Source organism: Trichophyton rubrum, assembly GCF_000151425.1.
Source record: "Trichophyton rubrum CBS 118892 genomic scaffold supercont2.3, whole genome shotgun sequence".
NCBI classification, from domain to species: domain Eukaryota; kingdom Fungi; phylum Ascomycota; class Eurotiomycetes; order Onygenales; family Arthrodermataceae; genus Trichophyton; species Trichophyton rubrum.
Window position 1 is genome coordinate 1691805 of NW_003456426.1, and position 26328 is coordinate 1718132.

A 26328-nucleotide genomic window follows, 5' to 3' on the forward strand; every position below is an offset into this window, starting at 1 on the left:
CCATTCGCCAGTCCTAAGTGATAGTCCCAGCTTGGTTCGTACCATCGCGCCGGCGTTGCATGGTTACATGCATGCCAGAACGTCCATGAATCGTTTCGACTGACCAAGGCATACTTCCGACCTACAGCGAAGCAAGCCTGACAAGAGAAATTTTGCCTAGTCAGCCAGAGGGCCGCCGTGCAGACACGAGACACGACGGGAGCTTGCTCTCGTTCCGTTCTAGCCCAACCCTAGCGTTGTTTGCAAGCTTCGGAAGGAAAATACCGACCCCTTCTTTTTGCTGGGAAGAAGGATGAAGCTCGTTCGGCTGGGCATCCCCTGTTTTCCGCCCCAAGACAGTAGGGAAGCTGCAGGGACTGCTATCCAATTATACCATGGGAGATTCGACGGAGGCGCCCCACCCGTTGGCTCTTTCGTAAGGCCAAATTCCGGTCCGTTCTCCCCGGTGACCGCAGCCTTTTAAGGGTACGGGAGACGCCAGAGCTTTCCCACGCTCTGGGCGCCAATTTGTTATCTGGACGACAGCACACGGCGGCAAAACTAACAGCAAGACGGCCGAGATCCTGGTTGAGCAAAGGGCGATCCCGCCTGCAGCTTGGCCAGGCGGAAGCTCTGGAAGGGAGGATCCCAATCTTGTCAAGTCTCAAATAAGTTAACCAATAGTGGGTGGGTGCTCGCCGTTGGGTGGAATGATTTATGGGTAATTCACCCACGCGGGAATTACCTAGGTCATAATTTGTACATATTGTGCTCATCCATCATGACCAGGGATCAAAAGGCCTTATTGGTGGAAAATCTGCCAATTCTCAGTTGGCCAGTTGGTACTTCAGAATAGCTAATCGCAAGGATAACACGCTGGCCAAGACGCTGGAGACGAAGATCTTTCATATGGAGAATACAGGGCGGAGAGCTGTTTCCTCTGTCGCATTTGACACCCTTCTCTATGCAACCCCGTGTCAACATAGTAAATGGCCTCGAAAAGCATCGGTTTCCGCAAAAAGAAAACAGAAAATTTTTTTGTCTCGAGTGGAGATCTGAAAAGCTTCTTGATTTCTCCTGCTCGCCGTTAACTACGGAGTACAGGGGGTGGAGAGGGTTACGTTCCGCTCCCAGATCCATCCATTCTGCTTCCTTCTCATAACGGAAGAATCTTCTACACTATGCACCGTATATCCAGATTCCCTGAACATTATTAATCAAAGAAGGCCATCCAGATATCGATAGCTACATGAGTTGTGTTTAGTCGCTTGATACTTGCGCATCGCTGAGTGTCTGAAGGTCATCCAGTCGCGATCGAAGAAGCCCCGGAGATGTCCATCCATGTAGACCTCCAACTCTTTACAGGAGGGGACCGATTCACCACTGTGACGCCTGACGATCATGGCGGTATTCTTTGGGTTGCTTCAATTATCTGTGCCATCTACGTTGTCCTCAGCATGGGACTACGAGCCTACGTTAAACGGGAATTTTATGGTCTGGATGATCTGATAGCCTTCTTTGCCACGGTAAGACAGCCACCAGGCTATATCTTCTGCTATACAACAATACCCCTAAATAATCATGAACCATATACTAACACCGTTTTTGTCTCAGCTGACTGCTGAAGCACAATATATATCTATCTTCTTTGGCTTGTCTGACGGGCTGGGGAAAAATGATGAGGACTTTGGCATGGCTCATATTCGAAGAATCGGGCGATCTCTGGCCCTCAGCGAGGTCTTCTTTCTCCTTGGACTGCTACTTGCAAAGGTATCACTTATCTTATTGATACGCCGTTTGTTCAGCCCAGATATGAGGTCACATATCATGACATGTGATGTGGTACTGCTATTAAGCGTACTCTGGGGCGCTGGTTCGATGCTGGGGGCATTGATCAACTGTTCCCCTACCGGAATGATGGCTTTTATTCACGGTTCTTGCAAGGATATAGTGAGTGGCACCTAGATACAATCAACCTGTCCCGCAAATATGGAGGGTTCTAACTGCAAACTATTTAAACAGGTTCTAAGGTGGCAGGTTATAAGTATACTAGACGCATTCACCGAACTGGTTATTTTTGGAGTGGCAATATCAGTCATCTGGGGAATTCAAATGAGTGCTTCACGGAAAGCCCGCGTATTGATGGCTTTTATGCCTAGGCTGCCGTACGTGGTACTTCTTTTAATGTGCGGATGTGTAACTATACGCTAACTCGCCATTATGCCAGGATTGTTGTTTTCGCACTTCTCCACGTTGAACGGATAACGACGTTCTCCAGAAGATCCAAACCCAGCGTCAGCATTGTAGCGCCCCTCGTCTACCAGCAAATTGAGCTTTGTTACTCTCTTGTATCCTGCACCATCCCCAATCTCGGCGGCTATCTACTCAAATTTCACACCGGCATGGGTATAACGCTTGGGTACGTGTCAGAGCCATACGGCTCATCACGAGATGCCGAAGGCTCCAAGGGCGTGCAGCTATCATCTTTGAAGAGCGTTCCAGATGGTGACAAACAAACAGGCCCAACTCCAAGCGAATCAAGTAAGTGTGGCTTTCTCCGACCTGAGCAGTATGAATATCGAGCCTACGTTCGAAGCGCTGTTAACAGCCTAGAGATTAACTCTGGCCATGGTGATAACGATGGTCACTCATTGAGTTCTCAGGGTAACCAGTCGGTGTTGAGCATACATAGTCATGATATGATAATACGACGAGATTTGCGGTACAGCGTTCGACATGACTAGGGTAGAAAGCCTCATATCCCCCTGTCTATCAGTGTCCTAGTTTCTGCATTAAACCATACATGCATATTAGCCCCCTTGCATCTCATGTGTTGATACCCGGTGTTGTTTTTTTCGACTTGTTTTTCTATCGCTCTATCGCATTATTTCAATGACGATGTTTATCTAAATATATATGAATATACGAACAGCAGGGCGCAGGGGTCTCCTTAAATGATATCAGATTAACTTATCAGTCTTTTTCCAACCAGATGGAACATCGTAGCGATATAACAAGGTGCAAGTAAGTTCTATATCCCTGATTGAAGCGCTTAGATGCTGACTGATATATCCAATTATTCGCTCTGCCCAGCAAGGCATGCAACCAGGATATCCAGGGGTAATTCACTGACTGCCCAGTAAGCGTGCAGATTACAAATTCGGATTACAAAACTCAGACTTCCGGCTCACGACCCCGCCAAAACCCATCAGCTAAGACTTAAATTCTACGAGTCCAAAAAATGACACTTTACGCCTACTTAGTTGTTTTCCCAGAGAGCGTTAAAACCCCTGCGCACTGGGCTGTGCTGATAACCACTGAGAATGGCAAGGTCGGGCAAGAGTTTCAGGCTATTGGTAGTCCGTTTCATGGCTATAATCTCGAAGTTAAGGAGGAGTTTGATTTGAGCAAGGAGTTTAAGAAACATTCCTGTGTCTTTCTCGGGAGTCTGGATGACAGCTGGAAATCTCAGCTCGCTGGCGTAGCGCAAAGCATTGCTGCACCCGGGATAAGCTCCACCCCCCTTGATCCCTTCGCGGTACGTCTGAGCTATAGACAAAGAAATTACCTCAGTATTCTCTTCTCTCTTCTTGAGGCGGAGCTGACATTCATCACCACAGGGTGAGAATTGCCAGAGCTGGGCAAGACAGTTCATCCAGTCCCTTATTGATAGAGGTGCTTTGGAATCTTCGGCAATGGAGAGACTTGAAGCTGCCCCTCGCGTTTAGACGGGATGTTTCCGGTCCGCCGGGCGTGGCGATCAGATACACACTCCTCCAGTGCAGAGAACAAGACTGTTATTCTCATACATGGATCCCTGGACACGGACAGAGAATTACTCAAATATCATATGTCATTCGCGAATAGACGCCACGCCCCAGTCCAGTCTACCCCTTTAGAATCGGTATCATTCTAGCAACATTCGATCATAGTCTTCCCTGGGCTGTTTTGCTGCTTTCTTCATAACATAATCCAGTACCTCCGGCCTTATTTATGCTTGAAATTCACTTTTTATGCGCACCATCCCAAAATACTACCCAGCAACTAGTAAACTCAAGTGTTTCTCATGGATGCCAGAACGTCATTCGCATACCGAAGGGCAAGCTTGACCTCGAGGATAAACTCGCGCTTAACTTGGCGGCGCTAACGAACTTAAATACTTATGTAGTTCACTCTCGAATATATGAAGCCAAATCTGATGACTAATACAGATAATTCTGGCGTTGGTTGAATAAACGCCATAGCCGAGACGCGTGGTGGCGATCTTCGAGCTAGTCCCAAAGCGGCGATATCTGTCCTCCTTCCCAAAGTGGCAATGACCTCACTTTTGCGCACTATAAAAATGGAATTCGCCTCCTGTTTACTTTCATTTCTCTTCTCTCTCTCTTAAACACACACACACACAGTTTCACTCAGTGGTACGCAATAACCCCTCGTGTTAACACCCAAGTCTCCGTCCTCGCTGCTCTCCGCCGAATAGACCTTGTTTACTGTTGAGCTCCAAAGCTCTGCTCGTCAGGGTCTCTGTAGTCTAGCTACTGCTTGAATATCTGTTGCGGGAGTCTGTCTCTGGCCCGTACTTCACTCTTTTTTACACATTAATTCTTCTATCCTGCATCTTCCTACTCCTACCTATTAGATCCCTTCTACGATGTTGTGACTTCTATTAACCAATTTTATGATACCAGAATGGCTGAGTCTACGGGTGTTGACCAAATAAAGGCCGCTCTGCAGCTGTGCCTCACTCAATGTCAGGCTACTTACCAAAATGTTACTGCGTTTCCCATGCGCTTTGAGGATGATGATACCGGAGCGTTCAGGAATTTCAATAATTCCAAGGGCCTTGCTTCAATATTTGCAATCTCAAATGTTGAGGAATGTGTCATTAGCCCCAACGATAAAATGCCAGGTTAGACCGTTATGAAACGGCTGGTCGCTCGCCTGTCAGCTGCCATTCAGAACTGTTCGCCTAACTCTCCAGGAGGTGTCTGGTTCTGATACATTACGCCGGTCATGGTGTCAGTGATGACACTACAGGGCTGACATTCAAAGCCACACCCAATACCAAAACTTTTTCCGATTCGACTACGTCGCAGACTCTGTATTGAACCTGTCTTCTACTTCGTCTATTCCGATTGATGTTGTCTGCATTCTTAACTGCTGCTATGCTGGACCTGCATATTTTCAGCCATCATCTACTACCGGCACTTTCGAAGTTTTGGCGGCGGCTTCTGAAGAGAGAAGACAGCATTAGGCACATCAGAGTATCTTGCTACACGCCGTACATTCACAGCGAAGCTTGCAGAGGCGGCAGCAATTGCCCGCGGGCGAGCTCAGTCCGTGGACTTTGCAGAGTTACTCGACCGGTCGCACCAGCTGTCCTTGGCAAAATCCCAGTGCATGAATATGTGAACGGTGCTGTTTCAGTCCGGTTATATTTTCCTAAGCAAAATACCCCTTCTACTCCCTCCCGCCTTTCACCGACTTTAGAACCGGGGAAATACAAGGTGGTTTTTCTCTTGTTGCGTCACGGACGACCACGATTCTGAGGCAATGACGAGTCTTTTCGAATGGGTCGAGTCACTCAGCCCAGCAATTGGGATCACGGTCGACAGTATTTATAAATACGGCTCCTCTGGCCTGATTTTCTCTGCACCGTACACCGTGTATAAGACCCTGTCCGCCTTTGTCCGTGTCGAAATCCTGTTCGGCGGTCATTAATTTGCTCTCCACAGAAGGCAGGGCCCTATCACTGGCAATAAGTAAAACGATCAAGAAAAACCACCAAGATATGAGATCCTATCATCCACGCAGCCTTCGCAGGAAAATATCCCGCCCAACGCTACCGATAGTATTTAGTTATATGTATGAATAATTCTCCTTCCAGCCTCTTAATCCTCGCTCCCTCGCTCTCTACTTTGATCCCCATCCAGATATCCACTTAATCTGCATGTAATTATTTCTATTCAGCATCCCAGTCGGCCGAGCCGTTAGTTAGCTAATAATCATGACTTGCGAAATTCTTCTGCCTCCGATACGAGCACCAACGTGGCAGTCACCTGGGTGGTTATAGAAGTGATGTCTTGCGAGAGAGCCCTCGGTTTTGGTAACTAGTTAACCAACAAGCTAGCAAGCCGCGACGCCCAAGAAAATGCCGATTCGTCTCGCACGGTATTCAGACCTGGAGGCAATCTCCTCGACGCTTGCAGAGGGCTTCCATGAAGAGGAGGTTATGGGCCCTCTCCTACATCCGCTACGTCGAGAATATCCAAGTGATTATTTGAACTATTGGCGGCGGAAGTGCTGGGAGAAATGGTGGAATTACTCATACGTCTTCATCGTGAGCTATATAGAACAAGACGAGAAGCCAGAGGAGGTGAATGAAGCATCCTCGGATGATCGAAAAGATGATAGAAGCCCAGAAGAGCCTAGCAAGCCCCCAAGAGAGGTCATAACCGGCGTTGCTCAGTGGCATCGCATGGGACCTGGCTGGGAGTCCGTCTGGAAGCCACTTGGCAAATGGGATCCAAGTAAGACTTTTGATCAAGCTATGATCCAATAGCCAACTAGTTAAGCTGTGTCAGATGCTGATTCTACCACTTACAGGACTTGTAATATCACCGTTGATATCGATATATCACAATTTTTTCCTGGCCTTGATAACCCCCAACCGAGCTGCTTCTAGACCTCCTCAGCTCACTGAAGAGTCTGTCCGGCAAGCACTTATCAGAGTTCTAGGGGCCCTGTATGCATCGCCTCCTCATCGTCTGACCAACTGGTCCCTGAACTGTCTTGCTGTGCGGCCAAAATACCAGAGACTTGGTCATGGTCGTGAGCTGGTGGCCTGGGGAGTGGACAGGGCGCGAGAAGAAGGTATCGCAGCTAGTGTGCTTGCAGCCAAGGGCAAAGACACCTTCTATCGTAGATGTGGATTTACCGAGCTGGCGGGATGGGCTACAGATGGCGAAGGGAATCCTCTCAAGGGGGTGGTTGAAGGGGGTGCCGTCATGTTCACGCGGGTAAAAGAAGACGATTTATGAAATGGCTTGGTGATCAGCATGTAACTAATTTCAGCCACTGTGATACATATCCTTCATACAGTAAATATTCTGCGGCGATTATGCATTGAGGTTTTCAATATACAACAAATAAAATACTAGTTAGTTAACTAATTGATTGGTTGTTCAGATACCCAAGGCTGAGGCTTTCTTTTGGATCTGACCAAAATTTCATCTCAAAATCCCAGAGTACGGAGTAGCTGCACTCGAACTACTCCAGGTGCAAAGATGGCTCTCTCTACTAATACGCTATCATATATACTGCCAATCTCCATTATAGCAGCCTATGTACTTGGTATTACATCCTCGATATGGCTTTTACCATGGGTCAGGGGAATGGCCATATATCTTATCACGCAACTCTCAACCGATAACACCAGGATAGAAACCAATTATACGGCACGGGATGAGTCGCTGTACGGCTTAGATCATGCAGCATTGAATATTCAGCTTCCTCCAACGACCATGTGGATGAACATGGGCTACTGGAAGGTTGATATCCTACAAAAATCCGTCGATACTTCATTACGCTGACTGAGATGCAGGATAACGCCAGTGTTGAACTGCCTGAGGCATGTCAAGCATTGCTAGAAAAGGTCCTGAGAACTGCCGGTCTCGAAATTAACGGCAAAGAAAGAGACGAGACAGCACGGGAGGAACCGAATACCGCAAAGAAGAGAGTCCTTCTAGACCTTGGGTTCGGATGTGGAGAGCAAACCATCTATCTCACAATGAATTCTGCGAGACCATCGCGAATATTTGACGAGTATATCGGTATTACGCTTGATAAAGTACAGCATGGATTCGCTCAGAAGAGGCTACAACAGAAGATACTGCATGGAAACCAGCAAGAAATCAGCACCAGACCTTCGAAGATCTCCCTCTTTTGTGCCGATGCTGCTCGGCCATCAACTTGGCCTGACGAAGTAACGAAGACTCTCCACGATGCTTTCTCAATTAACGATAGCAACAGTAATATGGAACGCTATGTCATGGGTCTAGACACCCTGTATCATTTCTATCCTTCGCGGCGGGAAATATTCAAATATTCACACTCCATACTCCGTGCTAACCTACTAGCGTTCGACCTCTTTCTTGCTCCATCGAATCCTTCGAGCCTGAAGCGGATCTTCAACGCGTTATTCCTTCGTCTCCTGACGCCTACACTTGGCGCCCCGTTTGGTAATTTTGTCTCTCCAGAGACATATACAACTATGCTAGAAGAAGCAGGATATAAAACGGAAAACATTGTGATCGAGGATATTACCGACCATGTATTTGTGGGCCTAGCTGGATTCCTCGATAAGAGATGCCGGGACATGGCTATTATGGGGCTTGGTGGATATACCAAATGGCAAGTTGCTGGATGGCTGTTCAGGTGGTTAAGCAGTGGGGGCGTACTTAGAGCGGGTGTTGTCATTGCAAAGGTGGACTAATCAATAGTTAATTCGTCATAGGCGCTAAGGATATACGGAGTGTACACATGGTTAAAAGGATATGTGGCCCGACCCGGCGTAATTCAAATCCAATAAGTTAAAATGCTTTTGTCAAGAGTTCGAGTAAGGGTATGTGGAATAGTTTGAGTTTGTCGTCTCAGCAAGCGACGATAGATTGTCTAGCGAAGCTGTGGTGTCTGTGGGACCAACCATCGGCGATAAGGGTGGTAGATTCAGCTCTCCATTATTGATATCTGGCGGGAATAATTTATCCCATTCGTTCTGGGAAAGAATTACATATTAGCAGGTCGAGTATTAAACTGGTACTTGATGGAGTGATTGCCTTACCCAGTCGATATCAAGCATAGGGAGATCCTCTTCTGTATTGTTCAGTTTAGCCGTTATGGCTGAGGGTCGCTGTGGTACAGAGTTTAACGGCGGCGCAAGACCAGCGCCGGTGTTGGTATTGTCGACCCCAGAGGCAAACCATAGGCGTCCCATCCCAGAGTCCTCAGATCCAGTACCTGAGTCCAGACTATCCCTACCGGGCATGCGGGTTGAGTAATCCGGTGTGTAGCCTTGATGCTGGAAGGTTGGATTATAGCTCGGGCTAGGCGAGTATGAGGATGAGGTAGGGGAAAGGACCGAAGAGTGCTGCGGCTGTGGCTGTAACCTTTGATAGCTTGGTTGGCCATGTTGATATTGTTGCATCAGAGAGGCTGGTGACAACCGGCGGCCTTGCTGCGATTGAAGTTGATACTGCTCATGGCTAAACATTCGAGGGGGTGATACCCGAGAGGGGTTTACAGGTTGACTAGAAGGTGCAGGTGCTGTTTGGCTTTCAGGAGGTTGGGACGTATACTGAGGCCCCCATTGCAAGGAACTACTGGCAGAGGTTTGGTCTGTTGTCTGTGGCGGGCTTGGTTCCCGAGATGTTCCCACTTCCGGCGTCATTCGTAGGACCTTAGTGTCAGCCATGCTTATGGGCACTCTCAGCTTTCTCATCTCGCGATATGCTTCCATCCTGTCTCTGAGCTGTTCTAAAATCAATCGAGCCTTTCTATCACGCTGCATTATGAGCTGATGACGGGCGTTTTTGCCTGCAGTGTCTGGGATAGCAGGAGTTGAGGGGGTTTCAAACACATAATCCAAACACCTCCAAATCCGATCCGCTTCTTTTCGCATGGGATACGCCCATACTTCCATCAGGATCAGAAAAGCAACGTGGTATTGATTGAAAGCACCGCTGTACCAGGCCCAAGGCTGTAAATCCGGAGCGGTTTCGAGTTCGATGGCATCTTCGAGAATTTGTGTACAAGCCGTGATAATTATCTGTCGCAACCGGTCTGGAATTCTCACCGAAACACTGTTATGGTACCGGTGTAGAACAGCTGTGTAACTGCGACAGATGAGTATAGACAACACCAACTGTGCTGCTCGCTGAATAGGCTTGGGATTCGAAACATAAATCAACGGTCCATATTTGGCATATGTAGCCCGTCTGAATGCTTCAATCTTCCCCAAGACCCTTGTTAGCGAGATGCTGTTGGTCTCCAGTTTCATTCTATCAACATATACTAGTCGATGTAATTCGTGGCATTCAATGCGAATGCGAGTGAAAGTCATATCTGTAAATTTGGGCATATCCGTTAGGCGACTACCACGGTGCTGCAAAAAATCCGCATCATCCACATTCAGTGGGAATTTAGTAGAGTAATCTTCTCGTCTTATTGTTTGACGGGGCCCTTGTGACTCGCTTGTCCGAAGGTCTAGGAAGCATAGTTGATACCAAATCATTCGCCGTATATGAGTTTCAACTGGGCCATGGCCATATTCTTCGGGATCACGGTGGATACCCATACATTCAGCCAGCCGAATGGCAGTTCCAACAAGAGCAGAATGAGTTCGCGATACTTCATTCCTGCACATTGGAATCTAGCTCGATGGTTAAATGCGTATCTTATATCAGGAGCCAGATGAGTAATTAACATACCATGTACATGACAAGAGCTTGAAGAGTCTGTGTTTTGGTGGTCTTGAGAAAATGAGCCTTTCCGAGAGCCATCTCTGTTCCTAGCTGGAAATTTTCGATGAGCTTCTTTTGGGCCACTCCGAATGTACTTAGTACTAGGTGTTCTTGCATGCTAGCAACAGCAGTAAAGAGCACTGCAAATACCACGGCTTGTAGGGAATAGGGAGGCTCCAGACTTTTGGAAACATCAGACCAGAACTCCCAATATTGCCTCTCAAAAGTTGGCCGGTGAAGTATTTTAGCGACTGGATCGACAGACACCCAATACTGCTCTAACAGCCTATCCGATGCGTTTCTGGTTGGTAAGAAATCTGCAAGCGACGTCCTTCGGCCACCACCGAAAAAGAAGTCGGAGTGAGGGGCTATATATGTAGGTCCAGGGTGGAAACAAGATTCCTGGCCTTCTGGCATTAGATCTCTGAGCCGTGGTGGTTTCATTTCTGGGACTCTAACTGGGGTATTTAAGGACGTATCTGTGACCCTGTTGCTAACTTTTGGTTCCTTGAGTACAACGGAGATTTCATCAGCAATCCTGGGCCTAAAGAAACCCCCTAGTCGATCTGTCATTCTCATTTTTCCTAGTTTAAAGCCTATGTCAAATGTATCATCATCGGCATCATCATCATATGCTGCATCCATAACGGCTAAAGGTGTAGGTCGTAGATACTTTTCATCATCTGGGACAGGATCTCCCTTATCGTGCTCTAAGTTGTCAAGGATCTCCAAGGTGTCCAAGTCGAATGACCCTTCAGGCTTTCGATCATTCCTGGTATGTTCTATCACTCCAGGCACAAAGCCAGATACAGGGGCCGAAGTGTTAGCAACATTGATTCTACTAGACGAATCATCATGGCCTGCCTGGCCTGTTTGTCTAGCAGCAACATCTTGCTCAAGGACAAGTTCTAGAGATCCCATCTTTTCCTTTAACTCCATCAGCTTCATGCGTGATAGAGCATCGGTAGTAGGGGATAGGAAGAGACAGTGACGCTTGAACTTTGAGCAGTTGGTGCATGGGTGAAGTCTATCGCATTTGAGCTTTCGTCTTCGGCATTCCAGACAGGATGTTATCATTCGATTCCGGCGACGGATTTTCGTCGTCGCAGTCTGTTGCTGAGGCTGTTTCTTTGGTACTGTAGTCGTCGCGCTCCCTTGGTAGCTGCCATCATCGCCGCCTGTCTTTCCAACATCCTGCCCTCCCCAAGTCGAGGCACCGCTTAAATACTGCTGATACTGCTGAGAGCCATTACTGGCATCTTCGGTGATATTAGAACTACCACCAATAGTGGGAACCCGATGCAATCCGGCTGGAGAGAGGTGTATCGAAGGTGTGGGAGATGGGGAGTGAGAGGCTGCCGGAGCAGATGAAGAATTCGGATGAAGATGACTTGAACTGTACCCTAGTGGATCCATCGAAAGCGTATCAATCTGGCCATGCAAAAACACCCGATAGGCGCCTTGCTTTTGGGGTCTAAAAGGGTTTGATACTGCTTCTGGCGAACGTTGGTGGGCTGATACTCCGCGAGGCTTGATAAGTCCGTCTCTCTTGGGTCTGTTACGCCCGTTAGTGATGGGGATGTTGCTATATTCGTATAGCGTGCATGAAGAAGTCCAGCCAGGCAGATGTTAACGATCTTCTTCAACAGTTGTCGATATCCTGTCCTTATTCTTTTGTGATTTTCCTTCCCAACTCAGGCCCAAGTGCTCCAGGAGGGCTAGGTACTAATATTTCTAGCTTTGGTTTCTCAGTCTCCGAAGAGTGGGAAAGGGGCGAAGAAATCTGGGAGAAATCTTCCTTAGGCGCCCGTCTGTTCTTTATCAGCATTCAACATCTGGGCAACTCAATCTGACGGAGCGACTGGTCAAGTAATACGGGGGAGCTCCAAGCCACTAGGCAGGGGTACTTCAATTTTAACGCCCCAATCCCGCTCCCCTCCATCTTAGGGATACGCCGGTTGTGCATCGTTCCAGATTGAGGTTGCCAATTGGCTTTCTTTGTTTATCCTTTTGTTGCGATTCGATCTGTAAGCGTTAATTATATCGCTAGGCCGTGGATGAACTTGTGGTGCATGCATTGCCAAGGGGGTACAGGTTGTGTGTGGATGGGCGCTTCGGAAAGAGAGCCATGGGCTGAAACACGTCCCAGAATAATATACTGGTTGGTAGACCATTGTATGGCCACTGTGACCAAGGAGAGCTCCGTGAGTCATTTTACGTCAAAGGTAAATAGGAAAGAGACCAAAATACAATCAATCAATCATCAATATGACCTAGTTTCGTACAATGTGTGGTTTAAATGAATATACTCCGTACACTTGGGCGGGTATCAACCAAGAAATTTTTCCCAATCACTGTCCGGACGCATCAGCTATCAAGAGTGCGTATCTTCACCTTGCGCTTACTTAACGAAGATCGCAAGTGTCCAACAACTTCCTTCCGCCTAGCCGTCTTAGTCCGCCAGCTTTCTAAGTCTTCAGAAACGACCACGTCTGGGGTATTAGTGCCTTGGACACTGCTACTACGACCCAACAAGCTTGAGCGGAAGCGCTGTGCTGCAGCAGATTCTGGGGTCTGATACACACTGCGGCTATAGCCATCCTGAGAACTCTGAGAACCAGGGGTAATAGGGAATCGGCCAGCTGCAGCTTTCTTTGCAGGCGTGAGGAAAGGAGAAGCTTCCCTGCTTCTCCCAGGCGCTGGAGAGGCGGAGACGTCAATCCCCATTCGTCGAAGCTGAGCTTCTAGGACATCAACGTCACCACTCTTTCGTTCCGCCATGTTCGTCATCGTGGATATCGTGGATGTCACCGCATCAACGGTCGGCCGCGCCATTTTTCGGTCTCCATCCACACCAGCTAACCTGGACGCATCGGCAATTTTGGCTCGGAATATCGTAATGTCTCGCTCCAAGTCAGCAACCTTGGACCGTGTGTCTGTTGCCGCTTTTCGAAGATCCTGTTGAAGTGCAGCTTGCTCCGGAGTTAGTGGCGCAGAGGCAATGGCAATCGAATCAGTATGGGCATCAAGGGTCCTTTGAATATTGGCAAACTGGCCACGCAGTGTCACTAGATCCTTGCTGATTAGTTGCTGGCATTGATCAAACATTTCCTGCACTCCTTCAATCCTCCCTTTCTGGAGTGCTTCGTCAAGGGCATCAACACCGACGCGCAGCTTATCCACTTCTGACAACAGCTGTCTTTCGTTGAGTAAATCAGAGCATTTATCACTCCGTAGGGTTCTGAGCCATCTCTTGTAGTCATTTTCTTTGGCAGACTCTTCGTAAAGCAGGAATGAAGATAGAGACCTGGAGTTGATTCCCAAGGTATCTATCATTGTATTAATGTCCCGGAATAGCAGCTCTATTTGCCCCGGTATCCCTGGTTTCATGCTCTCACCGGTATAACCCTGATGGGGCAAGAAGGGATCTAGAGAAGGTGATGGAGAAATAGGTCGAGCCAGGTCAGCGCGCAGCTGCTCGTCTTCATCATCTTCACACAGCGGTTGTGTTTCAGCAGCTAACTTTTCGGCTTCACGTTTAGCCTTAGCTTGATCCTCGCCTAGGTCTCTGGATGGCGACACTTGCCTCGCCAGCATGGACCCTTCAAGTGTAGCTTTTCGCCGAGTGATCGCTCGATCAGGGGCGCTAGGGGCGCTGGTTGATCTGAAGCCGTCTGCCCTGGCTAGCATATGTCCGGATCTACTACGAACGGGACTTGGTGACCGTGGGCTCAGGCGGTGTCGGGGCTCTGGGAAGGTAGGGGGTGGGAATATGGGTTTTGATATCTCCCCGAATAACGGTTTTCCTCCTCCAGTCTTCAATTCTGAAGTGCTACCCTTGGTAAACAAGTCACTCATAGGGCTCTTGTCGGGAGCTCCACCAAATGAGCTCTCAGGTGAAGTCTTTAGACTTTGTACGCGGCGATCTGCCGCCTCATCCGTAGGGCTTAGATCGTGTCCGACATCCTCCCCGCTATCTTCGAAATCGGCATCACCTTCCTCAGATTCTGCGGGAAGTGATACGTCCGTAGCTTCTTTGGGGGCCTCTTCTTTTTTGGGCTTTACAAAGTCAGGGGGAAGGGGGGCATCTTCAATTGATGTACGCGAAACTCCGGATGAAGATGCAGATGTGTCCCCAGGGGCATAGCTAAGCTTGCTTGTGGATTCTGGTGGGAGAGGTGCTTCAACTGCTTTTGCTAACGGCGTCGGAGGAGTGGCCCTGGGGGTCTCCTTCGGTGTCTCCGCTCTAATAGTTGCTGGGGAGTGAATGGGTTCACCTGGAGTAGACGGTGCTTTTTTCGCCACAGGGATCATGCTGAAGGAGCCGGTAGGAGTAGTGGTTTTGGCGGTGGGTGGAGGCTTTTCCTGCTGTGGTGGTGCGTTGAATAGATTCGAAAACAATGGTGCCTTCTGATCTTGAGATTGGGTTTGTTTGTGGGACGAGAATATAGAGGCTGGTGGCGCGCTTGTAGGGGTCGAGCTAATAGAAGACTCCGCTGCCTTTGGAGTAGCCAGTTTGGGAATGTTGGACTTCATGCCACCAAGCATATCACCGAAAGCAGCGCCCATGGACAAAGACCCGCTAGATGGTTCTGGTTTGTCCTCATCCATTGCAGCTGAGGTATCCGGTTTCATTGTAGATCCCACTGTGAAACCACCAGTCCCAAGACCGAAACCAGTGGGTGGTTTTTCATTTTTAACTTGCTGTCCGAAAGGAGGAGTTGTCGTAGTTGGCGCGCTGGGCTCTCCAAACAACGGCTGGCCAGCCTTTGCAAATAGGTTGTCATTGGAAGAAGCTTTTGCAAAAGGACTCTCTGTAGAGGCCGGCCGTCCAAATGGACTTTCTTTGGAAGAGGGTTTTCCAAAAGGACTCTCTGTTAGGGTTGGCTTCCCGAACGGACTGGCACCAGGGGCAGCTGTTTGGGCGGCACTGGCAAAGCCACCACCAGAAGAGGCAAATGATCCGAATCCTCCCCCAGCAATGTTAGCAAAACCAGATCCAGTTGTTAATCCGCCACTTCCTATAGAAGGTTGTCCAAATAGTGACCTCCCAGCCCCCAATGCCCCTGTTTGGCCGAAAGCAGGGCTATTACTTCCGAGATTGCCTGGGCTACCAAATGAGATCCCTCCACTAGTTTGTGGTGTAGTTGAGCCAAATCCAAGCGTGGTACTAGAACCACCTGGAGTTTGAGAAAATGATCCTAGAGGAGAAGGCGAACCAAACGCCGGCTTGCTTTGCATGCCTAAAGTTGAGCTCATGCCGAAGCTTGGTGTGGCTGGCTTACCGACCGTGGGCTGGCCAAAGCCGGCTTGTCCAAATGGAGATTTAGCTGGGGTAGTCGTCGTCACCGCTGGCTGGGCAGAGGTAACCTGGGGTCGGCTTTGCTGTCCTTTGGAGTTCACTGCGACTAGGCCGCTGTATGGTTTTTGCTGTTTAATTGACTCGGTATGCACAAACCACCAGGACGACAGCATTCCATCATTTGTAAGCACCAAAAGTGCAGGAAGCGGGGATGAAGATTCTTTAATTTCCTCATCTCCAGGGACGGGAGAAATAACACTATCTCTGCTCGAAAGGTCCAGGCACATTCCAATGGGGGATGTATCGTTCATATCTTCCGTCATGGGAAGCACTGCTCTCCGGGAATCATCAGCCATTGTAAGAGTTGCGAATGTCGGTACGCCGTCTGCAGTGGATTGTGTGATCAATCCAATATCAGTTGAAGCAGTAGATGCAATGATCAATGCTTCCTTCAGGTGTGGCTCAAAATCTCTCATACGGGCCGTGAACTGGTATGCAGGGTGCCTTGCCAATCCGAATGGGGGACTAACTTCGGGTAACTTTCTGAACTCATACTGGTCCGGAGGCTTTCTTGTGGCTATATAATAATTAGATGCCGACGGCGGGCCATCAGGCATATTGGTTGGAGTATAAACAACAAAAAATACGTGGTTTGCCAGCCACAAGATAGTAGATACTAAAGCTAGGTTAGTTTGCAACTCTCTATCCAATCAGTCCTACAGTGCAACAACTTACCATGATGATCACTCCCAATCTCCGGAGCTCTGGGTATATCCGCCTGTTTTTCCCCATCTGGTTTTACCTGATATGCATTTCCATCTCCCAAACCAGCTACCAGCTGAGTGCCTTTATTACTCCAGCAGACAGAGCTGACACCGGATTTCAACACAGGTCCTGCCGAGCTTGAAACGAGTTGATTCGTTTTCAAATTGGCGATTAACAGTTCGCCGTTCATTGTAACAGCCGCAAATAACTCAGATGTATCCGGGTTTGGGTTGGCGGCCAGAGCTCGCAGTGTCGCACCGTTTATATTGAGGGTAGCTGTTGGCTGTGTCCTCCCCTGTAGTAGTCCCGAGACATCATATATGGCCAATGCATCGCCGCCCTCAACTGCCACCACCAAGGCGCTACCATCTGCAGAAAATGCGAGATGAGACGCCCTCTTAGGAAGTGGTATTTGAAGCTCTGGTTGGAAAGTTCTGACATCACTACCATCCACAGGCTCGCTCGCATACGCCTTCCTAACAGAATCAGTGCGCGCAATCGCTATTCCTTCCGGACCCGCAGCCGCAAGCAGCCCTTTTATCGACGTGACGCTCAATAGCGAAGAGGTAGGCGCGGGTAATGAGTCTTCTGGCCAGGGAGTAGGAAGCAGTTTAAGTTTTGCATTGTGTCCAATAGACAGAAACCCGATTTGCTACACACATCTTCGCGTTAGCCGCCATGTACTTTGACATATACCTATGGCTATGTAATAAGTATGCATACCTGAGTTTCGATTTCCTGAAGCTCTGCTCCCGTGGTCACTTTTCCACCAGCAGCTTGGGACGAGCCTGAACCAAACGAAAAGGCCATTCTGAAGGACGATTCAAAATCTGCCGAAAGAGACCTCGGTCCGCTACCTAGAGATAGACGCGACTTGGGGACATTGAGCTTTAGTGGAGGTGGGCTTGAGGCAGCTAAGGAGCGGCGCAGGATGACACGAGGTCCCCGGTTGAAAAGCTTGAGAGTAGGCCCGAAAATCTTGACCGTTGCTCCCTATAAGAAGCAGAACACAGCCGTCACAGGTGAGCAGCCGTCTCCAGCTGGCTCTGTCTTCCGTGAACAAGGGACAATAGAAAAGCGTCAAACGCCGTTGTAGTTGATGAAGTTGAAGTTGACGCTGAAATTGTTTTTTGATACTTCCCTTTTGGGTGCTGGAGGAGGCGGTGAGCTCTGATTGGTCAGAAGCTTTCTAGGCAGCTTTCGAGCTTACAACAACAACGAAGAGCGAACATCAAGCATCTTCATCCAACCGACGTAACGAAAAAAAAAAAAAAGAGAGAGAGAGAGAGGAACAAGTCAAAAACGAAAAGGAGACGACGCTGATTCAGGTTGAGACCCCGCCGCAACTGCTACCGGAAACGCTCGCAAACGTCTAGAGGAACGCTGGAGTCATGCCGGGCTTTGACTTCTCCAACTACAACCGCAACCGCGCACTCCACGCAAAGGGAGTACCACTACCCAAGGCGACGAGCACTGGTACAACTATCGTGGGATGTATATTTGACGGAGGAGTAGTGGTGCGTTATCTAAGGCGATTGTCTGGCTTCCTCGCTCGGTATATAAATTAATGCTTATCACAGATTGCTGCTGATACCAGAGCTACCAGTGGACCTATTGTTGCAGACAAGGTATTTGATAGTGTCCTATCTCGCCATCTGAGTGCTATCTAACGCTTGTGCACATGTAGAACTGCGAGAAAATCCATTACATAGCGCCGTCGATATGGTGTGCCGGAGCCGGTACTGCAGCAGACACCGAATTCACCACCAACCTGATCAGCTCCAACATTGAACTCCATTCTCTTTCAACCGGCAGAGCTCCCCGTGTAGCAACATGCATGACCATGCTTAAACAGCATCTTTTCCGCTACCAAGGCCACATAGGCGCCTACCTAGTGGTAGCCGGTGTCGACCCGACTGGAACACACCTCTTCACTGTACATGCCCATGGCTCGACCGATAAGCTCCCATATGTGACCATGGGCTCCGGTTCTCTCGCCGCCATGTCTGTCTTTGAGTCGATGTGGAAACCATCGTTGACAAAGGATGAAGCCATCAAACTTGCATCTGAGGCCATTCAGGCTGGTATTTGGAACGATCTGGGTTCCGGAAGCAACGTTGATGTCTGTGTGATGGAGAAAGACAAGCCAACCAAAGTGATGAGGAACTACCTTACGCCTAATGAGCGAGGAGAGAAGGAGAGAAGCTATAAGTTCCAGAGGGGAACAACGGCATGGTTAGATGAGCAGGTCATTACAAAGGCTGACCTAGCTCGATATGTCACCGTCGAAGAACTCGGTGGAGAGGAAGCTGTAGCAGAACGGATGGATGTTGACGTCTAAATAGACTAGAGTTTCTGTTCCTTTGACTTCACCAATTCGATATCCCATTTCATGACCTGCCTTCTCGTAAATCAAACATAGGCCTGCGTATTGAAATGAGGGAATCAGGCCAATTGAACCAAGTCATGGGTATATAATTCTATAGCTATAATCACATATATACACACCTGATCAGATCGTACAAAATATCAAACCGCCATTCAATAGGCTTTCAATCCACCGACTTGAGGCCCTTCCACTTCTCTTAATATGTCCATTATATATTTGCGTCGCTCATGAGGCACCCTGCTCCCAGAATCAATGTATCGTTGTATGCCAGCATGATACAATGCCCGGCACATGGCAGGCAATATCGGTGCATTCTGCGTTCGAAGAAGCTTACAGCACCGATATGTTAACCTCCATGCAACCCGGTCAGAAACAGGCACAGTAGCAAAAACCAACGCAAGGAAAGTTATCGTGTTAAGACATGCTTGTGGGTCAAGGATAGGTATTCCCTCAGGTAAATACTTGGTAGGGTTTACTGCCACTCCTTTACCAGATGGTGAGCATCGTAGCTTTTGCAAGGCGTACCTAAGCGGCTTGTGGTTCTCAATGAGCCCAAGGAGTACCCCTCGAGAGTGTATGACGTTGTTTTCCGTATATAGCAGTAAACGATGGAGAAAGTGTGGGTCAGTGATATCTGTCTCCAGCGCTGCTTGTTCAAATAACGCATTGCCAAGGTTCTTGAGCGACGTTCCTTTCTCGTACATCCACATAAGTTCCGGTTTGTGCAAAACACCGCAGTCAAGGTTGTTTATTGCTGATATCATCGACTGCGTTAAAGGACCGGTAAGCCCCATTCGCTCCATATATTTTGACCTGACCGCCGTCACAAGAACGTGGTCTGTGTAAGGGAGACCTAGTTTGTCGAAACGCAAAATAAGAGACTCGACTTTAGCTAGCATACCGCCTCTTTCGTGTAATCCAGAAGCTTGTTTCAAGTAGAGGAGATATTTAGCGAACAGATCCATTCGGCGACTGTCAATATCGAAATAAATCTTTGTGCGGCGGCCAATAATACGTAGTAACCACATCCGCACAAAACAAACTTCTTCGGCAGTAAGGGCTTTATCCGGCAGGTTTTTATCCGGGCATGAAGCTTGAAACTCCATCCATATCTCCGAAGAAAGCATGCCACGAAGTCCAACTAGGCGCTGCAGCATCCATGACCAAACTAACAGCATCTGAGGGCGGTTGGTATCATAATTCGGTGAGCATAACAAAGCTTCCGTAGTGCCGAATATGCTGGCAAGGGCGAATGTGCTGGGGAAGTATCGTAACGTATTTGACATCTCCTGGAGGCGATATTGCAGGCTTTTCCTATCTATCCAACTATCTTTTCTTGGCATAGTCGGTTTCCCAGTAGAAAATTCAAGGGTATGCATCATAACCTTGGACATAACCTTCTGCTCTAAGCGCCCCATCTTTCTCAAGGTGTGAAGAATATGGTTGCATAAAGCAATCGATTTAGCTCCAGGCGGTAAATTGAGCAATGTGTCCAGCCACAATTTAAGACTGGAAGGGCCAAGGTCACTGGCCCTTAGCACAGCGCATTCTCGCAAACCCGTCCAAAGTTCCGTGTAGACAGAAACCAGAAGGTCCGGGTGCGAGTGTGCAAAAGAGCCCTCAGTGCAATTAAGATGTGGCAGCTTGACAATAATATTCTCCATTTCATTGAGAGGTATTGCTCCAAGAGTCAAACCCGCTCTCAGCTGATCGAGGTGTTCAATTATGATTGGCAAAGGAAACTTCTCCAGACTCAGATAATCCATCAAAGTCGTAAAATTGTTCGAGCCCGGAGCATTTAATGATGAATCCAAGAGGAAAGCGTGCAAATCAGTGACCACCCATCTTGTTAATTTCTGGGTTTGAAGTATATGGTTGAATATCATGTTGCTGAGCGTAGGCTGGGCGCGAAGATTTATTTCGGCATCCCTGATGACACGACGAACCGTGTCTAGTGAAGGTTTATTGTCACGGAAAAGGCATTCTAGGACAGCAGGAATGGCCTTTCCTTTCCTCAATTTTGTTGGGTTTGGTGGTGATGGAAGAGGGAGATGAGGATTTGATTCTGGTATACTAAACACTGGGACGGCCGAACTATTGTAGTATTCTGAGGTGGGTGGATCGTTGTCTATATTATCAATTGCACTTAGATGATAGGGCCGACAGAGCTATGTAAACATATCAATGCTGGAATAAAGAATTAACTGGTACTCACAAGCAGGCGTTTGGAATAATGGTGAGGGGGCAATGGAAGCTTCTCCCCGGGGTCGTCTTTCAGTACCTGAGAAGCCGAACAAAAGTACAGCATCTAGCCCAGTAGGAGAGCCAATTCCACTGGCTAAGTCCATGTTGCGACGTCTAGCAAGACGCCTCCTAGCTTCGAAAGGTCCTGGTACACTGCTTCCATAACGTCGCTGGTGCCGCCGGGCAAAGCTTGCAAAAGTCGAGGCAACAAGCTCGTCGCTGACCCAAACATGGTCGATTGCGGGATTCCCGTATTTCCGGGCCGCCGTTCGGCAGGCATGTCTACAAAAAGACATCCAGCAGCGGCCCAATGCCTATAGTCCCAGCAGCTTCGATGTCGCGTTGCTGTCTAATTGCAAGCTCTCTGTCTTCGCGTTCAGCTTCATCGTTCTCTGTCGTTATTCTCCAGAATTTGATAGTAAAATTGTTATTACTAAGCCATATGACTAATTCAGTCACGTGCTCTTCATACCGCCCGCGGGACGAAAAAAATTCCGTGTGAGTTCCCAAAAGGGTAAACAGGACGATGACATTTCAACTTCGACTTCGACTTCGACTTCACCTTCATCGTTTTGACACGTAAATTCATGATCACATAGGTCGGACAAATTGGTAGTCTCAGGTGCCTGTGCTCCGTACATGAAAGGCTAATCTTTGACACACAAAACTTTCAGAGTGATTGTCTCGCTGGGGGTGCTCCTTAGTAAGTATCTATTGTAACTTATCTCTAGCTCTAACTATCTCACTAACATCACTCTGCATAGGCCACCCACCCGGTCCATTTGTTTCAGGCTCAGGAACACTACATTGCTAGGGACATGCAATACTCACACGAGCCGTGGGCAAATGGAATAACCCACAGAATTTAGCCCTTCCACCGACATATTCCATTATTCCCTAGGATTTGTGACGGGTATTTCCCCTGCTCTGCCGTCTCCTCTTATTTGATTAAAGAATATTCTTTTTTCCTGCTTAATGTGCATACAGAGATCCCGCGTGGCTTATACGCTAAAGCGTGACTATGGGACAGGAATTTGGTGGTGCAAGAGGTACGTGCAAAACCTCTGATCAGTGTCCGGATTCTCCAGACCCCATGAGTCTCTTTCCAATCAACCGAATTCGACATCTAGTTAACTGAGTTCCTCAGGGTGCCATGCCACAACATAATTAGAGGCGACCGAGAGCAATTTGGTTGCAGATAATTAGTATATCCGACCGTAGATCTTCACCGCCGGCCCGTCTATACATATTAGGTATAATGATCCTGGGACCAGGCTAGTCGTCAGGGCATATTTATATCTCCGAAAAAGAGACGACAGCTGTCTAACCCAGGGTGGAATTTATCAATCACCCAGTTATCCCGCGTTGGTCAAGTTCTAGGCGGTGCCATGTGACAACTCACCCATCGATACGACCTCTGGGCGCTGGCGTGCAACTCTAACTATAGCTGACGTATTATCATAACGAAGAGGCAGGGCTCAGTCGATCGTCTCGAGACAGGTCTCATTCGACGACAGTCTACAGTCTAAACTTAGTGTTGGCACTGATGGCGCACTTTCACTGGATGAGCTCCAAGCCACCGTGGACATGGGCCATCCGTTTTGCAAACTTTCCAGTTCCATGGGTTTGATATGCGTCGAGGCTCGTCGCAGGGCGCCACTTGTCACTATTCGTCGTCGACTAGAAACGAGTGCTATTTCATCCCGCAAAGCAAGAGAGCTGTCGCCTCCCAACTTTTAAATCAAACGTGGGGTGACGAGACTGATTAGCAAGCTTGCTGGAGAATTTTAACTAGCTGAACAAGAAGCGAGGAAAAAAAAAAAAAATGAGAAAAGCCTACTGCGAAGCCCTGGGAACCGTCTTAATGGATGGCCTATTACCGGGGGGGTGGCTGACCCAAAGGTCTTGCTAGGGTTCAATCACCGTTTCCAACTGTTTGGAGCGGCATGGGAAGATTGCATTAGCGGGCGTTGGACTGCAGAAAACTCCATTGTCAACATTATCTGTATGGATTTACGAAGAACCGAGTTCTCGAGGCCTCGCCTCGGTGGGTGGCTTTGTTAATCAAATACGACAGCCAGATTAACAAGGCAAGATAGCATACGATGCACAAGACGTGATGGGCTCATACTAGCCCCAGCACTAACAAACCTTCCTTTCCTCCATCAGCAAAGGCTTTTCCTTGATACAAACTTTTGCCCAGGTGGCCACAACAGGCAAACATTGCTCGGTCGATCGCTTTTTGGGTCATGAAAATACGTTAAATTACGACTGCTGGTACAACCCGGTATCAGGGCCTTTTCGGGGCCCAACGCACAGGTTCAACCTTCATCCCTGGACGTATATTTTCGGTCTGAAAAGAAAAAATCTTTGTATAGGCCTGATAGACCGAAAACAAAGGTTAATTACAAATTAAGCTTCTGGCTCTGTCCATCTTGCGTGGTTGCAGGCCCTCGAGTGTTTGGTAGTTCGGAAACGAATATAACTCCCTCCACACCCCCATCCACTTCCCTGGATTTTCCAGCCTAAAAAAAAAAACATTTGAAGGTATTCTGTCGCTTCTCGAATCCTTCATAAAGCCATCTCATAGTGCGCCTCTTCCATCACTTGATACTGGTGTCGAATACATGGTATGAAAATTCAAGGGGCTCAAGTTGCGCCAAAGAAGCTCGTTCGAATCACCACAATATTGTCATCATGACGACCAATCCCGAGCCAGGTCCTGGTGGAATGACCGACCCGTCCGCTGTCACAGACCATGAAATTCGTGCTATCACGCCTGATGTATGTATTTTCACTCGGGAAAGCGTATAAGGAAATGTCGGGAATAATGAATATTTTCATTGTGGATTCTGACCTGGTTTTCTTCCTAATAGTCTGGCGAGTATGAGAAGGACTATAACCCTGAGTATGTCCAACCTTAACATTGAAGGAGTCACGGTTGAAAGATCCAGAGCTGATATGCTTTCACTCAGCAGTTCCATGTCACTTACCTCGAGTATCACCGATTACCCCATGGAAAGTGGTCGGAGATACCATCGATACCATGAAGGAAGTGAGTTCCCGTCGCATCATGGATGTCACTTCTTTTTGTTTCTGGCTATCCCGTAGCAGTTCAATAACCCGCCAGTATTGCAGTCAAGGCTAATAGCAGTTCCATAGCGTACCTCTATCCCAACGATGAAATAGAACTGGACCGATTGGACATGCAATATGAAATAATAAGGATGGTAAACGGAGGACGGATATTCTTTGCGCCCTTAGATAACCCAGAACGACTGCTTGACATTGGTACCGGATCGGGTATCTGGCCAATCGAAATGGGTAAATCTTCCACATTTGCATTCGTATGATCAACAATCCGAATCGACGCATGCTAAATTACTATTTATGCAGCTGAGATATTCCCCGATGCTCAGATCATCGGAACCGATTTGTCTCCTGTCCAGCCGGGACAGGTACCGCCGAATGTTCAATTTTATGTTGACGATGCCCAAGAGGAAGACTGGTTATGGCCAAAGGATCATTTTGATTATATCCGCTCGTCAATGCTTCTCGGAGCCCTCAACTCCTATAAATCTCTCATAAAAACCGCTCGCACATACTTAAAACCAGGCGGGTACATGGAATGCCACGAATGGGATGTCGCCCTTTTCTGTGACGATGACACATTACCTGCACCGCAAGATGACTTCCAATGTCCACATGAATTCCAGAATTGGATCCAATACTTGCGCCTATCCACAAAAAATCTGGATAGGCCAGTATTTATTGTTGATAAAATCGCCGATTGGATGCGGGAGGCCGGCTTCGAAGATGTCAAGGAAACCATTACAAAGATTCCGCTGAACCCTTGGCCCAAAGATCCACATCTAAAGCGTCTCGGTGCCTGGAGCGAGAGAAATTGGCTTGATGGCATTGCGGCATTTTCATATGCGCCTTTTGGGGCCCGCGGTCTCGGATGGACCCAAGAAGAAATAGAAGTCTTCTTGGTTGGTGTGAGGCGAAGCATCTCGGATCGAAAAGTGCATTCCTATCAACGGTTTCATGTTGTGACTGGCAGAAAGCCGTCGTCATGAGAATATCATTAACCTCAGTATCTTACACAGGGCACAGGGAACCGCATTGCGGAAGGGCCGGCTTTTTGATATCTCGTTCTCTCTCTCTCTCTTTTTCCCCCTTTCTCCCCCTTTCGTCAACTGAACACTATGCACACGCACTGGCACACGCATACGGATAACTAATTAATGATCGTTACGGCCGGCGGCGGTTAAAAATCCTGAGGTAAAAGTGTTTACTGTTTGCTCTTCTCTATTCCTTTTGTGCCGTATATAAATACTCCCGAATGTGTTGGCGTTCAGCAGCCCTTTCCGTCACTTACCCTTCTTGAAATAACCCCCTTCGCCAATGTATATATATACCCTTGTGTCAATTTCTATTAGACCTCCATCTTTACATCTATGCTTTCCAAAAATCCGCCTTTCATGCTAGAGTCACCATTTCCAGTTTCCGTTATCGGGTACTGAGATTGGAGGACTAGCATATCATCACCAGGCTACGCAGGAGTGGCATTATCAAGTTCTTTGCCCTATTCTGTATCACCAGTCAAGCATTCCATACTCCGTACCATATATAGACACTTTTTGAAGCCCTACTTTTGCCCCTCCGCCAACTATGATTTGGTTGGCAAGCTACTGCACGAAGAAAGAATATTTCAGCGCTAATGACCCCGGATTCGGGTAATCCCAATTGTTAAGTATCAATGTGATCTGTCGTGACTGTCTAATGTGCTCCATGCAAGCCTTCTGAAAGCAAACTGCAGGGTAGAAGACGATGCATTTCCTCACGAGACTAGTGGACTGGATGGTTATAGGACTTATCGCACTAGCCATGTTGAAACGTACCGTTGGCCATTGCAATAAAGGGGTAATATAGCATAGAGTACGGAGTACTCCGTATAGATAGACTCTTGGACGGTGACGAGTCGGACCGCACTTCAAGAGCTTCATGAGCTTAGGTTAGAAAGGACAAGGGGCCAAAAAATGAGGGTTGCCGCTTTGAGAGAAGATGTTCATAGAAATGAGCTCCTAGCCGGCCACAATTTGAATCTCGACCGATCCCCGCGACTT

At 48.1% G+C, this 26328-nt stretch overlaps 11 protein-coding genes across 14 annotated transcripts; 9 read left to right on the forward strand and 2 right to left on the reverse strand.

Annotated features, from left to right (window-relative positions):
- Positions 1 to 1560: 1560 nt before the first annotated feature.
- TERG_03364 (uncharacterized protein) lies at positions 1561 to 2723 on the forward strand (the record flags this gene model as incomplete). Its single annotated transcript, XM_003236271.2, has 3 exons — positions 1561 to 1929; positions 2002 to 2144; positions 2207 to 2723. 3 exons carry the CDS (start codon positions 1561 to 1563, stop codon positions 2721 to 2723), a joined length of 1029 nt encoding a protein of 342 aa, XP_003236319.2.
- A 497-nt stretch (positions 2724 to 3220) lies between these two features.
- Positions 3221 to 3707, forward strand: TERG_03365 (uncharacterized protein; the record flags this gene model as incomplete). The annotated part of the gene is made up of 2 exons (XM_003236272.1): positions 3221 to 3517; positions 3600 to 3707. The coding sequence occupies 2 exons, from the start codon at positions 3221 to 3223 to the stop codon at positions 3705 to 3707; spliced, it is 405 nt and encodes a 134-aa protein (XP_003236320.1).
- A 961-nt stretch (positions 3708 to 4668) lies between these two features.
- On the forward strand, positions 4669 to 5087 carry TERG_11988 (uncharacterized protein; the record flags this gene model as incomplete). The annotated part of the gene is made up of 2 exons (XM_047751015.1): positions 4669 to 4888; positions 5017 to 5087. 2 exons carry the CDS (start codon positions 4669 to 4671, stop codon positions 5085 to 5087), a joined length of 291 nt encoding a protein of 96 aa, XP_047605917.1.
- A 30-nt stretch (positions 5088 to 5117) lies between these two features.
- Positions 5118 to 5528, forward strand: TERG_11989 (uncharacterized protein; the record flags this gene model as incomplete). Its single annotated transcript, XM_047751016.1, has 1 exon — positions 5118 to 5528. One exon carries the CDS (start codon positions 5118 to 5120, stop codon positions 5526 to 5528), a length of 411 nt encoding a protein of 136 aa, XP_047605918.1.
- A 220-nt stretch (positions 5529 to 5748) lies between these two features.
- On the forward strand, positions 5749 to 6795 carry TERG_03367 (uncharacterized protein). The gene has a single exon (XM_047748074.1). It carries the CDS (start codon positions 6131 to 6133, stop codon positions 6539 to 6541), a length of 411 nt encoding a protein of 136 aa, XP_047604048.1. The 5' UTR covers positions 5749 to 6130; the 3' UTR covers positions 6542 to 6795.
- A 781-nt stretch (positions 6796 to 7576) lies between these two features.
- On the forward strand, positions 7577 to 8473 carry TERG_03368 (uncharacterized protein; the record flags this gene model as incomplete). Its single annotated transcript, XM_003236275.2, has 1 exon — positions 7577 to 8473. The coding sequence occupies one exon, from the start codon at positions 7577 to 7579 to the stop codon at positions 8471 to 8473; it is 897 nt and encodes a 298-aa protein (XP_003236323.2).
- A 111-nt stretch (positions 8474 to 8584) lies between these two features.
- Positions 8585 to 10402, reverse strand: TERG_03369 (uncharacterized protein; the record flags this gene model as incomplete). The annotated part of the gene is made up of 2 exons (XM_003236276.2): positions 8585 to 8755; positions 8822 to 10402. 2 exons carry the CDS (start codon positions 10400 to 10402, stop codon positions 8585 to 8587), a joined length of 1752 nt encoding a protein of 583 aa, XP_003236324.2.
- Positions 10403 to 12866: 2464 nt separating this feature from the next.
- TERG_03370 (uncharacterized protein) lies at positions 12867 to 17443 on the reverse strand (the record flags this gene model as incomplete). The annotated part of the gene is made up of 2 exons (XM_047748075.1): positions 16537 to 17443; positions 12867 to 16477 (listed from the first exon to the last, which is right to left on the reverse strand). Exons 1-2 carry the CDS (start codon positions 16754 to 16756, stop codon positions 12867 to 12869), a joined length of 3831 nt encoding a protein of 1276 aa, XP_047604049.1. The 5' UTR covers positions 16757 to 17443.
- A 514-nt stretch (positions 17444 to 17957) lies between these two features.
- Positions 17958 to 18907, forward strand: TERG_03371 (uncharacterized protein; the record flags this gene model as incomplete). The annotated part of the gene is made up of 3 exons (XM_003236278.1): positions 17958 to 18083; positions 18147 to 18194; positions 18254 to 18907. The coding sequence occupies 3 exons, from the start codon at positions 17958 to 17960 to the stop codon at positions 18905 to 18907; spliced, it is 828 nt and encodes a 275-aa protein (XP_003236326.1).
- A 339-nt stretch (positions 18908 to 19246) lies between these two features.
- TERG_11990 (uncharacterized protein) lies at positions 19247 to 19801 on the forward strand (the record flags this gene model as incomplete). The annotated part of the gene is made up of 1 exon (XM_047751017.1): positions 19247 to 19801. One exon carries the CDS (start codon positions 19247 to 19249, stop codon positions 19799 to 19801), a length of 555 nt encoding a protein of 184 aa, XP_047605919.1.
- A 1687-nt stretch (positions 19802 to 21488) lies between these two features.
- TERG_03373 (uncharacterized protein) lies at positions 21489 to 26320 on the forward strand (the record flags this gene model as incomplete). Of its 4 annotated transcripts, XM_003236280.2 has the most annotated exons (5): positions 21489 to 23983; positions 24076 to 24107; positions 24178 to 24254; positions 24362 to 24523; positions 24596 to 25278. In XM_003236280.2, exons 1-5 carry the CDS (start codon positions 23897 to 23899, stop codon positions 25276 to 25278), a joined length of 1041 nt encoding a protein of 346 aa, XP_003236328.1. In that variant the 5' UTR covers positions 21489 to 23896. The 4 variants fall into 4 exon arrangements, with proteins under 4 accessions (XP_003236328.1, XP_047605922.1, XP_047605921.1 ...); XM_047749559.1 differs by having other exon boundaries at positions 21489 to 24107; positions 24175 to 24254; positions 24362 to 26320; XM_047749558.1 differs by having other exon boundaries at positions 21489 to 24254; positions 24362 to 26320.
- Positions 26321 to 26328: the final 8 nt, after the last annotated feature.